Source organism: Sciurus carolinensis, chromosome 4 (assembly GCF_902686445.1).
Source record: "Sciurus carolinensis chromosome 4, mSciCar1.2, whole genome shotgun sequence".
Classification (NCBI taxonomy): Eukaryota; Metazoa; Chordata; class Mammalia; order Rodentia; family Sciuridae; genus Sciurus; species Sciurus carolinensis.
Window position 1 is genome coordinate 11500267 of NC_062216.1, and position 14071 is coordinate 11514337.

Sequence of the window (14071 nt, forward strand, 5' to 3'; positions counted from 1 at the left end):
AGAACGATGGAGGCAGCAGGTGTCCCAAAAGACGGGTCAGTCTCGGCAGCTCAGGCCAGCACGAGAGAACGGTTCTCGCTGATGTTCATCTCAGCCTCCCTTTCATCTCACATCCTCACTTACCTCAACATCTAGACACACGGATGTCGTAAAGGACCACAGGCCTGGGGACACCCAGGTACAGGAGCTCACCAAAAGAAGCACCTGCCACTGCTTGTGATGACTTATCAACGGCCGCACTGGTAGAGAAATTCTGAGTTCTCTCCCGCAGGCCGGCCCCTCTGAGGCCCCCTGCAGTCCCCTGCCTGGCTTGCACCTCCTCGATAGCGCTGACCACGTCCCACTGTGACTTTATGCTCAAGAATCCCTCTCCTGCCGGCGAAGAAGCTGACTGAGGCTTGGGACAGGGTCTTGTCCCTGGCACCAAGGCCTGAAGTACCACACAGGAAAAGCTACTTCAGGAATAAAAACTGTCCCCATTTCACAGATGAAGGAATAGAGTAGCAGAAGCTGGCAGTGCCTCAGCCCTGCCCTGGGGCCCGAAGAACCCACCCAAGACAGAAGAACAGTACTTGGCAGAAAACCTTTGCCCTAAGTTGATGGGTGTCTTTGCTCTGCTTGCCTAACAAGTTCAGGGTCAAGTTCAGCACTCCATTCTTTTTTTTTCTTTTTCGGTGAACTCAGGGGCACTCATCCACTAAGCCACACCCCCAGCACTATTTTGTATTTTTATTTAGAGACAGGGTCTCACTAAGTTGTTGGGTGCCTCACTGTTGCTGAGTCTGGCTTTGAACTCACGATCCTCCTGCCTCAGCCTCCCGAGCCACTGGGATTACAGGCGTGGGCCACGGTGCCAGGCTCAGCCCTTCATTCTTTAATCATGAGGATAACTGGTAAAAGTTATTATATACATCTTTCCTTGTAGTGTCTCATTTAAACACCATCATTGCCATGAGGTAAGTGACAATTACTACTCTCCCCTTACAGATGGGAAATTGACATGGAGACCATAAGTAAGCAGGCCAGCTTCACACCACCAGCAGACTGAGGAGCCCGGTTTGATCCAGGACAGGACACGGATCCCAGGACCTTCTTGGTTGCGTGGAAATCCTTGCTTCCACATTACCCAGGCCTCTGCCAGGTGTCAGGCTCCAGTTGCTACCAGGTTCCTGGGGAGCGAAGCCCCAGCACAAGGAGACCACCAGCATTTTCTACACTAAAATAATCTCAAAGTGTGCAGGTAAGTCAGTCAGACGTTACATGGAGATTCACGGCCTGAGGTCAGATGCCTGGTGATCAAATCCCAATCCCACTCTTCAATAGCCCTGAGCTTGTTGACTCAGCTGCAAAGAAAACAAAATAAAAAAGTTGCCGCCCGGGGTTCCTCCTGAGGGCGTCAGGAAGTACCAACGAGGTGGAAAGAACCTGACTGGCCTGTGGTTGGCCAGGGTTCCTGGTCCTGCCTGTTAGCACCAGAGTCCACTGAAATTCCTTCCAGTGGCTCAGGCCTAACACTGCGGCTTTCAAGGACTAAAGGGTAATGGTCGGAATGCAAAGGCCACACTGGGACCCAAGGTGTGGGTACTGCTGACCACCACCCGGAGGTTCTGGACTGAAATAGCTCCCTCTGGTGCTCACCCCCCAAGGCACACCCAAAGCTGAAAGTTACAGGGACAACAGAGGGGCACTGGCCCCCCGGATGCTCATTTGGATGAGAAAACTCAGGCACAGAAAGAAGGACTTGAGCACCGCTGAGGGGCTGGTCCCCCAAGACCACCAGTCCTGACTGTGTCTGGTGAGGCCAGACTGTCCGTCCTCCAGTCTGGACAGGTGAGTGTTTGAATGCAGGTACACACTGGAGAACAGGGCCCCAGGTCAAGATTATGTTCAAATGTGTGCCTGACTGTGCACTGAATAACTGATAAAGTTTACAAAAATAAACTACCCTCTAGATTCCTCCCTTTTCGGATGTCGAAAAGCTGTCCCCGCGCACCAGGGTACATGATGAGTGTTCAGTGTAGAGGCTGATCCCACCTAGCCATCATGCAAATATGTGCCTGGATGATAAAGACACCATCCACAAGGCCCCCTTGAGTAGATTATATTACTCCTGAGTAGATCATATCACTTTAGGGGAATGCTTACTTCAAAAAAGCAATTCCTTCAATCGCCAGGAGAGGGCAAGTTCCCAAGAAGGCAATGTACAGCCTCAGAGCCCCAGAGAGCTCCCAAGAACAGGGGCTGGGGATTGCTGGGCCTGGGCAGGCATTGCTAGGTCCATCTGGAAGTCATCTCCTGGGACCAGCTGACTTAGTGGTCATTGAGCAATTTGTTCTGGGGCTTGCATGAAGTCACCCACCAGTGAAATAAATCCCACAGCCCTCCTTGATCTGTGTGGATCACATTCCACAGAGAAGCAGAAATGGAGCTGTAGAGGTCAAAGTGCTCCCTCATGGACCAAAACAGACAGAGACAAAGATACAGAAAGAATAAGCGAAAGAGAGACTGAGAAAGACAAGTCAGAGAAAATGAGAAATCAGGAAAGAAGGAAAGAGAAACGGAGACACGGAGATCCAGAGGCAAGGGGGTGGGAGAGACAGTGAGAAAAGAGTCAGGAAGAGGGGGGCCCTTTCCTACTGTTCACTTCAGATCAGATCAGGACCCACCATCGAAGCCACCTCTGGGCTCCAGGCTCGCTGTCCCAGGAGCTGACTCCCCCGCACACCCCATGACGTGAGCAGCCAAGCTCACCCAGGCAAGCCCACAGTGCTCTGCTACATTCATCGTGCACAAGGCGGCCTCTGAACGGCCCTCAGGGAAGCGCTGGAAGCCGCTCTCAATGAATTAGTTTCCAGAGCCTTCTCAATGGACTCCCCCGTATTAACAGAGAACCAGCCTTGCCCAGGATGCATCCAGAGTTTATCGACAGGGGGTAACTCGAGCACCAGAAACCTGGACACGATCCTATCTGGGGCAGAAATGCAGCCCTGCCAGCCTGAGGCTTTCTGACACCCCGCCGGGATCACCAGCCTCCAAGGGGAGACACGGAAGGGCTCGGCAGCCAGTGCACGCTGACGTAACCCATGTATGCGCCCAGGGTATTCAGACGGCAGCACATTAAATCCGACTTTTCTATAGGGCGGGGGGCGCCCACCAGCCGCGGCTTTAAATAGATGAGAACAAGGCCGAAGCAGAGGAACAAAGGCAGGAAACTGGAGCTCACCGCCTCGCCGGGCTGTAATTAGGTTAATGCTGGAACGTGATAAAAGTGGCCCAGTTGGCATGCGGGTCGGAAAAGGAGCCCTCCCGCCAACATGCCCACAGCCAGGTGGCCCCGGCCGCAGCACTCACCCTTCTTCCGGGCCTGCGCAATGACTTCAGCCGCGCTCTTGCTCATCACCTTGGTGATGTACAGAGGGCAGTTGGTCTGGTTGCCGATGGTGATGGATCGATTCACGGCTTCCGCCTCGACCTAGAGCAGAGCAGCTGAGCGTTAGAACTCAGCCCACCCCGGAGCCCCCACGTTTATCCTCCACCCAAGAAGAGACTGACTGCCGTGACCCCAGGGTTCTGCCCCAGGGGGCACCCAGCATCCGTCAGTATTGGACGGCTGCAGTGAGGGGGCCTTCCTGACCCTTTCCAAAGTGTACTCGGCAAGCTGGCAACCTCAGCATCAACCAGATTCCCGCGCCCCACCCAAGACCCAGGGACCAGAACTCCAGCAGCCGGGCCCAGCCACAGGAGACCCAAGCACTCTGGACTGTTACTTCTGCTAACACTTGGGAACCCCCGTGCCCAGGCACTGGCTGGTCTCCATTCGGTACACTCATTTGGCTTCCATGGTGTTGAGTCAAGACATTGAGCACTGTGACTTTGGACTAGGCTTCTTTCAAAAGCTCAGGAACGAAACTAGCATCACCCCCAAAACAATGCACCCTCACAGGGCTCAGGACTGGGCAGACAGCAGCAGCTGTGAGCACCAAGGACTCCTGTGTGTGCACACCAACACGGCCAGCCACTGCCTGGTACGCCCTTGAGCCCAAGAGGGGAGGACTTGGGCTCATAAACCGCCTGGCTCTTTAGATGGGCTGCCTCAGTGGGCAGTATTTCAAAGATCCCCGTGATGACTGCTGAATACCGCTCAGGGAAGACTCCCGGGATGCAGTCTAGCTTCAGGACAATCAGCTATGTGGGTTTCAAAGCAGGTAAAGCTAAGGTGCCGCAGCCTCAAGGGGCCACCAGCTCTCTCCAGCAATCCTGTGGCACATGCTCTCAGAGGGGAGGGAAGGGGCTGGTCTTGCTCTTCCTTGCCCTGCCCCCAACACTCCCGGGGTAGCGCCTGGTACCCAGAGGATGCTCAAAAATGTTTGATGCACAAATAAATGATTTCACTTTACTAATGGTACTTAAAGCTGGGCGTTCCTCAGCACTTGGAGTAGCTACCCCAGCCTCCCCAAGTTTGCCTGGGGCTCAGGTTCCCCACGGCCATAACTGGTAAGCCAACAGAGGGAAATGAGATAGCTCCATTGACATGGGACCTCTGAGCACCAACCATGTGAAGAGAGATGTCTGGAAATCCACAGGCAGGGCAAAGGCTCTCGAGCGTGCTCATTAAACACCCGAATGTTTTTAATTCCTGGGATAGCTGGAGAAGGGACCCACCCTGCCTCTCCCTGGCTTCCTGAGGGCAGTGGCTTCACAAGTCCCCAAAGTGGAGCGTGGAGAAGGCGCTGCCTTAGTCCTCAGCACTGTCCAGAAACACCATCAGCTACCCGATTCGTTGTCCCACACGGACACTTCTGACAGGGGCAAGGCACTGTCAATGACTCCCTGGGAGCAATGGGCCAGCCCAGGACTGTCCCCAAGCAAACTGGAATGTGCAATGGGTCTAATCAGGGGGACAAGGAGCCCCTAATTAGGGGCTCTACCCCTGTGGGACTGACTCCCACCAGGACCAGTCTTGGACAGAAGAATCCAAATGCAGAAGAATCCAGACAGATCCAGGGGTCTGTCTGGATTTGCATACCTGCCATGGGCTGTGTGTGAAGTGGGTGGGTCCCCAACAACGCCCCAGCCAGTGAGAGGCTGAACTGAAACTTCAGCTCCTTGGAAGAGAGGTTGGTTGAACCCCATCTCCCAGACCCACCCACAAGGTTTACCCTCCTGGGTTTCTGCGTATGCTTCCAATACCTATCATACGCTGCTTCTCACAAAGCTGAACTCCGTGAAAATAGCAGGAGAGTTTAAAAATCAAGTCTCTTTGCGTCTCGCAGGGACTTGGGAAGTCATCTAGTCCCACCTTCTGTGAGGGAAATGACCTGTCCAGAGGCACACAGAACGATCAGGATGCCACAAGCTCAACAGTGCCGGTCCCCTCGGCTCCTTGCAGACCCAACACGTGACGTTCTCTGAGGCCAGCTGGGAGTTCTCTGTTCCGGGATGCACTCTTCGCCTGCATCTGAGTCCCCATTCTCTTCCCAGTTCCAGGGTCTTTGGGCTGCTCCTTGCTCCTAGCTCATCACATTCTGTCCTATGCACTTGCTTCCCATCTGCCTCTTTGTCCCCAGCTGGTGAGTCCCTTCAGAAGGGACCATGTCTCTCTCATCTCACTGTCCCCACAGAGCCTGGCACTGCCCCACTTGCCCATCACAGATAGGGGATCTCCAGAATTCTCTCCAGTCTCCTCCATCTTCTCAGCTAGACGCCGGGGAAACCCTATGGAGTGGTCTCACATGGGATGTTGGGAAGAAAAGCATATGGCGGCCGGAAGGTGTTTGGTAAGTTCAAACACAAGTTAACATCATGATGCGAGTGGTGGAAAGATCCTGAGACCTTCCGCATGGAAGCCGGATCGTGTTATGAGCTGCTGTTTCCTATGCGTTGGCAGCTCCTCCCCAGCGGGGTGGTGGCGCTCAAGTCCGCTCGGCATGCTTCCACGTTTCATTCCCCTCCCGCCCACTCAGGGGTGAGCACACCTCAGACCCCTCTTAGCAAACGGAAAAGAGCGAGGTGCTCCCACTCTACTCTGCCACCCTTCAAGCCTCTAAGACTCCCTGGGTCCCCTCCTCACCTCCCAGGACTGTCACAGGATGAAACTACTCAGGGAAAGTACCACGGGCACAGAGCAGGTGCCTCCAAGTCAGATGAAAAGCACATTCTTAGCTGGTGCATTCCCTGAGTTGTGTCTTCAAAGGAGCCTTCCCAACGAGCCGCTAGGGACTCTGGAGTCTCCACTAACAGCTGCTCCAAGGGAAGCCTCCGTGCTGAACCCCGTACAGTCAGAACAGCGCTTCCCCCAACAGCCTCCTTTCCAGTAAACCCAGGCGGGCTGTCTTCCTGTCTTCCTGTTTGCTGTAGGACAGCTCTAGAGCTCTGATTCAGTGGCCCTGCCCCTTTAGAGTCCTCTGGTCAAGCATCTCCCTTTGCCTGTTTCTGGAAGCAAACTCCTAATTTTAAGTCTCCATTCGCCCAGGTCCTTGGTGGCTTGCTCTTCCCTCCTCCACACCTTCCACTTTTCCAGCAGCTCTTTCTGGTAAAGGAGAACATCTGTTTGTTTCCACCAGACTCCCTCAGTGTTCTGCCAGACTACACCTTAGTCAGGTCTGCCACAGCCCCGACCTTGACCTCAAGCCTTTCACTAAGAAGCCAAATTCTGAAAAGCATTGAAAGCCCAAAAATTCTACTTGAGAAGAACAGATTGTCCATCACCTACACTCAAGCCCCTTCCCCGCTGACTCGCACGCCCCATCCAGGGTCCTGATTCTCAGCCTCGGTGCTTGAGGGGACCCTACCCTACGTTTTCCTTCCACAATTTTAAAGGAGTCTGTCACCAAACTCTGCTGATCATGCTGTACTCGGTTCAGGCTTATCATGGAAAAACTTAACAATTCCCCCAGAGACACAGAAGAGCTTTGTGATCCCCGTTCCTGTTTTGGCGACCGGCTGCTGGTTATGAAGATAATCAAGAGCTTCCCTAGGAAGGGCTGAGAACCAGAGAGCAGCCTTCGGGCCTCACAACCACACTGCTCTACCTCTGGGCTCAGCATAACACCACACTTTGCCTGTGTAGAGGTACAACGTGCATGCACACACACATGACCCATAGCTTCTCAGAGAGACAGTCGGCACGAGAAAAGCCCCATTCTCAAACGGCACAGAGTGGGTTCTGCATGCTCTGCACGGCACCCAAGGGACCTCAAATCCCATATCCCATCTGTGGTGTTCACCTCCTCAGGCCGGCTCAGCACGTGTCCCTCAGGGCCCGTGATGCCCAGATCCAGGATCCTCTGCTGTTCCTGAAAAGTGTAAAGAAAGTCAGAAGGTCAGGAAGCCGGGCTTCAGGCCTGATCAACAGAGACCTGGGCACAGAGTGACCTCGGTAAGATGTGAAACTGGCTCTGCTGATCATTCTGCCCTCTTCCCAAGACCTCGAAGACAAGGGTTCACCGCCTTATTCCCAGGCCTGCCTGAGCAGCCTCCCCAACCCCTCTGTTTTCCCCTGGGAGGCTGAGAGCAATACAGCCTCAGCCACAGTGTAAGATGCCCGGGCATGACCAGGGAGCTTCCCAACCCCACCCACAGCAGCTGCACTGTGGTCCCAAGGGAAACAGCCTCTCTGAAACGGGAACCAGCTAGCAGAAAGCTCAAGCCTCCAGGGACACTTCAGCAGAGTCCAGCACAGGAACACAAGGCCCTCCGATCTGCCTCTGGGGTGTCCAGCTACCAAAGTCACCCTCCAGGGGATGAAGAAATGATCCTGAAAGCTCCGTACCTCTGCAATGATGTCACCATTTTCCGCGTGAACCTGGGCTATGGCACCAATATCCCGGATCACACTAAGAACTTCATATATCTGAGAGAGAGGAAGATGGGATCAGTCAGGGGTTCTGCCATTTACAGAGCCAAAAGGATGCAGAGGAGGGTGAGAAGCTCTGGGCTGGCACCTGGCAGCTGAGCAGACTCAGTGCCCCTTTCTGCCATGCTGTGTCCCAGCTGGCAGTTCCAGGGCTCATGTCCAGAGCCCACTGGCACTGACCCCAGAAACTAGGTTGCTGAGCTCACATTCTCCCTAAAGGCTGATTTGCATTAGTGAATGACTCTACCAGCCACGTCCCACAGAGCTAAGGATGCACACATACTGCTTTCCCAGGTGCCAGCGAGCCCATTCAGAAGAGCCGACTCTCTTACCTGGGAATCTGTTAGCTGGAAGCGATCTTTGAAAGCCATGTACACGAGGAAGGAGTTGACCCCTGAGAGACAGACAAAATAGAGAGGTGGAAACTTGACTTTTAATAGACAAACCAAAACCAAAGAATCTGGAAGGGAGTAAGAAAGTGATAATACCACACACACGTGTGGTACAGAGAAAGAGGAGAAAGGAAGACAGACAGAGATGGAGATACAGAGAGAATGATAAAGCAAACAGGGTAAAACATAAGCAACCAATGAATTCTGGGAACAGAGTCCCTGAGAATTCCTGTTGAGTAGTCTTACAGTGGTTGGGTGGGTTTAAAATGATATCAAAATGGAAAGTTCATGTTCAGAGCAGCATTGTCTACATTAACCAAATAAGGGCGAAGCAGTCCAATTATCCATCGGATGACGAGATAAAATCCAGTCTACACAGGCAACAGAATTTCACTGAGCCTTAGAAGGGACAGTCTGACACCTGCTAGGATGTGGAAGAGCCCTGAGGACAGTTAGCTATGTGAGATAAGAGAGTCACAAAGGACAAACACCCTGTGGTCCGCTCCTACCAGGGGCCTGGAGAGACGGAAGCAGACGGGGCTGCAGACAAGGACGTGTGGAGTTGGTTGTTTAACATGCAGAGTTTCAGTTTAGCAGGAAGAAGTCCTGGGGGGGATTAACTGTGACACAGTGAGGTGGATGTGCCTGACGCCTCCGGCCTGGACACTGACCAGTGTTGGAATGGTGGGTTCGAGGTTATGTGTATTTTACCACACCTGCTTTTTTTTTAAGCTGTCCCCAACGCAAGCCTGCCGTGTCTTTAACAAGAAAATGAATGACAAGTTTCTGTCTAGGCAGATCAGTACCAAATGTCTTTTCTTTGGCAAGCAGACGATACTCCTTGCCTATTTTTTTTTTAACTTTTATTTAAGTAATTATTTTATTTCATGTGGAGCTGAGGACCGAACCCAGTGCCTCGCGTGTGCAAGGCAAGTGCTCGGCCACTGAGCCACGACCCCAGCCCTCCTTGCCAATTTTTAAGGAACTCTTTTTTAAACAAAAGAAGGTCCATTGGCTCAACAAGCAGACACCCAGGGCTCATCCCTTCTCTTGGAGTCCTTGCTTCCCTGCCTCCAGAGGCACCAGACCAAACATCCCTGCCCGACAGCCACAATTTTAAACAATCCTCCTGACAATCTCCTCGCCTCAGAGCTTAATCCAAGCCACCTGGGGGTGCAGGAGGCGGCTGAGTTAAATGCCTCTGGACACCCTGGCCCTTCTCTCCTTGCTAAGCAACAGTTGTCATGGTAACTCTCAGGCCTGGTTTGGAGCAGATTCATTCTAAGTATTGAAAGTTAACTCCATGGGAGTCTGGTTATTCTCAAATGTGAAAAAGGTCAAAGGTCGCCCATTTTCTTGTCTGTGGAATCTTCAGGCTGGAAAGAACTTTACGAAACATCTCAGTCCAGTATCCTCATGTGGGAGATTTAATTGGAAAAAAAAGGGGGGAGACCCATAAACTTTAAGGAATTTGCCCAAGGTCACACAGTTAGTCTGTGGAAGGGCAAAGAAATATAGCTGAGACTCTAGCTCCCCATCCTGGGGTTCTGCACCACATCTGTGGATGCCCCCCACCCACCCCATCCACACCCACACCCAGGTCTCCCTCCTGCTCTGTACTTGCAGCACACAGTACTCCTGAGCCTGGAAGTCCCCTACGTGCACAGGTGCTTCTCTGAAGGTCAATACCCAGTGAGGTCAATGAGTGGCCCCAGAAACCCAGCCCACAGCTAAGCTCGAGGGGATCTGGGAAGACCACGTGCTCTGACTCCCCCACAAAACCCCCAAGCCCCCAAGGTTCCTGTTGACAGGAGTGCTGGAGACACCTTGAGGTAGCTTCCTCCTGCCTCCTGTGAATCTCTCCAATCCCTGGAAACTGTGAAACAAAAGACCCTCAGGCTGTCTCAGGTGTGGAGCGTCTCCTCACCCTCACATGACCCTGAACTCCAAGGCTGCACAACGCTCATGGCTCAGGTGCACTCTGACGGCCCAGCGGCCTCACCGGGGCTCACCAACACTCACTGCAGCCTCAACTCCCAGCCTGGCTAGAGAGCAGGGGACCCGAAGACCAGCAAGCTGCAGGCAGCTGTCACACTAAAGCAGGCCCCTGTAGCAGGGTGCACATTCTCCTCTCGACCACAACTGTTAATGCATTGGGTTAGGCCCTCCGGTCAGCACAGGCTGCTGCCCCAAAGCCCCACCTCCTTGACCAGGGGCAGGCACGGGCAAGAGGCACGAATGAGATCCAGAAGCATTATCCAGAGCGTTTCTCCAGGGCCCTGCCAACGCCTGGCCGGGAAGGCAACCACCAGCAGCAGCCATCAGCGTGACCTACCGTGGTCCTTCACCAGCGCCTCCATCTCCTCCTGGATGCCCTTATGCCACTCGGTGATGTCCACATGCAGAGAGTAGTCACAGCAGGACTTGCTGTCCGCCCACTCCCTCCACTGGTCGAAGGCAGCCAGCAGGCTCGTCCCAGGCTCAGGGACAACATGGTCAACTAGGAGAGAAGAGACACACGTCGTCATGGACAAGAAACCCACAGGACATGGCTGGCAGGTGCTTTCCCCCTTGAACCCTGAACTGGGCTTCTTGGGTTCCCAGCCGAGACAGTGATGTCTACATCCAGCATCTGAGAATGCACCGAAGCCAGCGGAGCACTCCCGAGGGGGAAGGAGAAACTGGCCTCGGCTGCCCAGTGAAACCACACGCGAACCGCCCCATCTGATGTGCCAGCTCCAAGTCCCTAACCCTGGGGCACACCTCACAGACAACGCGTCCTTATGGACAATGGCAGTGTCGAATGACCGGCCAGAGGAGCCAAAACCTTCTTTGTGCTGTTAGCTGCCATGAGACGCCCCCCGCCCCAGACGGCTGGGCGCTGGGAGGCCTGGAGCCCAGCCACGCACGCTGGCCTTTCCAAAGTGCCAGGGCACTGCCACCCTCCCGTGACCGCTCATGTTTCTGCAGCATGATACCACTCTGTAATTTAAGGGAAATCTTTCATCTTAAGAGTTCAAAGCATTCTAAAGCTGTGGCTGTTGTTATATTATTATTGAGGTAGCTGACATGGAGGACAAAGGACCACGGGCTCAGGCTACTCGGAGTCTGTTTCCTGGCTCCACCATTCACCCTCAAGGTACCCTAGGATAAACGACTTAATCTCCAGGTCCTAAGTGTCTGTGCTGATTTGAAACGGGGACAATATTACCCAGCATAGACCTTTATTATGGGGATTCAACGAGAAGCACAGCTATCAACCTAACCTAGCTCCCTGGGCTAAGTGCAGTGTCCACTTGCACTTCACATAGAGATTAAAATCCCCAACAAGGTCCCCAAGGCCCGCCACCTCTACAAACAGACCCTGGACTATCTCTGCCTTTCACTCTCTCTCCAGCTACACAGGCAGTCTTTTTGGTGCTGCACCACCAGTTTGTCCCTCTCACCACAGGGCCTTTGCAGGTGCCATTATCTCTCCTAGGCCTTCAGGAGCTCTCACCCAGCTACTGTGATGACAGGCTCCCCAGACTATCACCCATCTTCAAAAAGTACAAAGCAAAATGATACTTGTCCAAGGTCGAACCAATCTTGGGCAACAATCAAGATGAAGCCCAGGATTCTAGATGCCTAAAGCAATGGCCATTCTTCCCAAATAAAATATTAGATGTTCTACACCCAGGTAAGCAGCTTACTAAGTTAAGAAAATGCCAGCATTGGCAACATGCGGAGCCCAGATTTCTGAAACAAACCACATCTTCTGATGCTGCTAGACTGCCAGCTCCTGAGCTTGGTTTATGTATGCCAGGGATATGGCCATCGGAGACACCGAGTTCCCTGATCAGGTCACTACAGGTCGTACCTATGCACTGAGTGCCCCGCTGCACCCCGTAAGTATAAGCAATTGGAATGTGTCAATTAAAAATCTTCAAAATATGGCCCATGAAGGTGAATTTTCTTTTAATAGAATCTGTTTTTTATAAGTTGTTGTAAGTATTAGAATAAAATAGAAGTATTTGTCTATGTAATTTGTCAGGCAGATACCTGATATCCGTAATATGATAATATTACCTAACAAAAGCAAAAACTGATGTACATTTTAAATGCAACCCTGTTCCATTGGTAAAATACTAACAGAAATTGTGACAAAACAATTCTAATTTTTCTTCTTAAATTGTGCCCCCCATACCACCCACAAAAAAAAATAAATAAAACAGAAAAACATCAGTGGCAATCAGTTCAGACAGTCTCCATGGCCACTCCCTGCTTCGTCTCTTGCCCTCCTCCCTCCTAAGCAGCCAAGTGAATCTTCTAAAACCTCTTAACCAGCTGCTGCCAGTCGCCTGCTTAAATCCTTCAGGAGCCGTCCTCCATCTGCAGAGTCAAATTCAGACTCCTTCCTCAGGTCCGGTAGATCTGGACCTGGCTGACACCCCCATGCTCTCTGTCCCCTACCTGCTCATAGCCACGGCCACCCTGACAGCATCTCACTTCTGTGGCTCGCCCAGCACCTGCCCACCCCAGGCTGCCCCCCTTCTCTGGAAATCTGCTCTCCTTGCTCATCCTTAGGGTCTGTCACCATCCCACAGCTATACCACAATTTGCAAGAGTTTCCATATGAGCATCACTCATTTACTGCCTGACCCCGCCCACCACTAGGACATAAATTCCTCAGGGCAGAGACTGAGTGTCCAGACCCAGGAAGAGCCCAATAAATGTTCTAAGTAAATAAATGAATGCTGCCTCTCAGCTGTTGCATTCTGCCACCCAGGACCAAGTGGAGCAGCAAGTCACAGAGTCACCCCTTGGCATTACGAGGCACTGATTCCGGGACTTTGCTGGTGGCCCGTACCCATGCCTGTGCCAAAATCCACAGATGCTCAGGGCCCTTACAGAAAATGGCATAGCATTTGCACATGACCCACACACATCCTCCAGTGTCCTTTTCTCTCTTTCTTTTTCTTTTTTGTGTTAGAGATCAAATCCAGGGCCCCCAAGCAGGCCCTCCACCACTAGCTAAATGCCACTGAACTTTCAGTCACCTCTAGATTATTTATAATACCTAGAGGGATGCCTATACATCCCTCCATTTCAGTGGATTCAGTGGATTCAGCATTACAACTTGCTTTGAGGCAAATTTCAGTTTTGCTCTTTGGAACTTTCTGGAATGTTTTTTTCCAAACATTTTCTATCTGTAGTTGGTTGAACCCATAGTGGGCTGAACTCACAGATGCAGAACCTTTGGATACAAAGGGACATCTGTACTGTCCGAGAGCCCGGGGAAGCTTTTCCTGATCATGCCCCAGAGCTGCCGTGAAGCCCAGAGAGCCTCTGCCCACTCATGCCGCCTGCCAGTCAGAGGGCGGTCATCCGCTGGCCAGCAGGGGGTGGGGGAGAAAATTGTTGTTCTGGGCTAAATGTAGATGTCCAGTGCTTACCAAGCATGTGTGAAGCCTGGGTTCAATCCTAAGTACTGAAGAAAGAAAGAGGGAGGGATGATTGCTTATTAAAAAAAAAAAAAAAAAAAGCAATTCGGGGGCTTGGGGTAAAGCTCAGCAGCAGAGCACTTACTAGCATATATGAGGCCCTGGGTTCAATTTCCAGAACTCAAAAAAAATTTTTTTCAGTGATTTTTCTGATGATGTGATCTTAGGTAGAAAATCTCAAATTTTAGGCAGAGTTAATATCACATGGAATCCAATCACCACCACCACCACCCTGTCAAAAACCAACCTACTCAAATTTGGTATATTTCCTCTACACCTTTTTCCTACATTTTGTGTATTTATTCCATTTCTTTATCTGTAGTCTATCTCCTCTCAAAAGT

At 52.1% G+C, this 14071-nt stretch overlaps 1 protein-coding gene across 1 annotated transcript in view; it reads right to left on the reverse strand.

Annotated features, from left to right (window-relative positions):
* Dpysl2 (dihydropyrimidinase like 2) overlaps positions 1–14071 on the reverse strand; it is a 62595-nt gene that overhangs the window by 14804 nt on the left and 33720 nt on the right. The window contains exons 4-8 of the mRNA XM_047550414.1: positions 10583–10747; positions 8188–8249; positions 7772–7852; positions 7227–7295; positions 3352–3472 (exon numbers count right to left, since the gene is read on the reverse strand). Coding sequence (XP_047406370.1) covers positions 3352–3472; positions 7227–7295; positions 7772–7852; positions 8188–8249; positions 10583–10747 — 498 coding nt within the window. The remainder of the gene's footprint in view (positions 1–3351; positions 3473–7226; positions 7296–7771; positions 7853–8187; positions 8250–10582; positions 10748–14071) is intronic.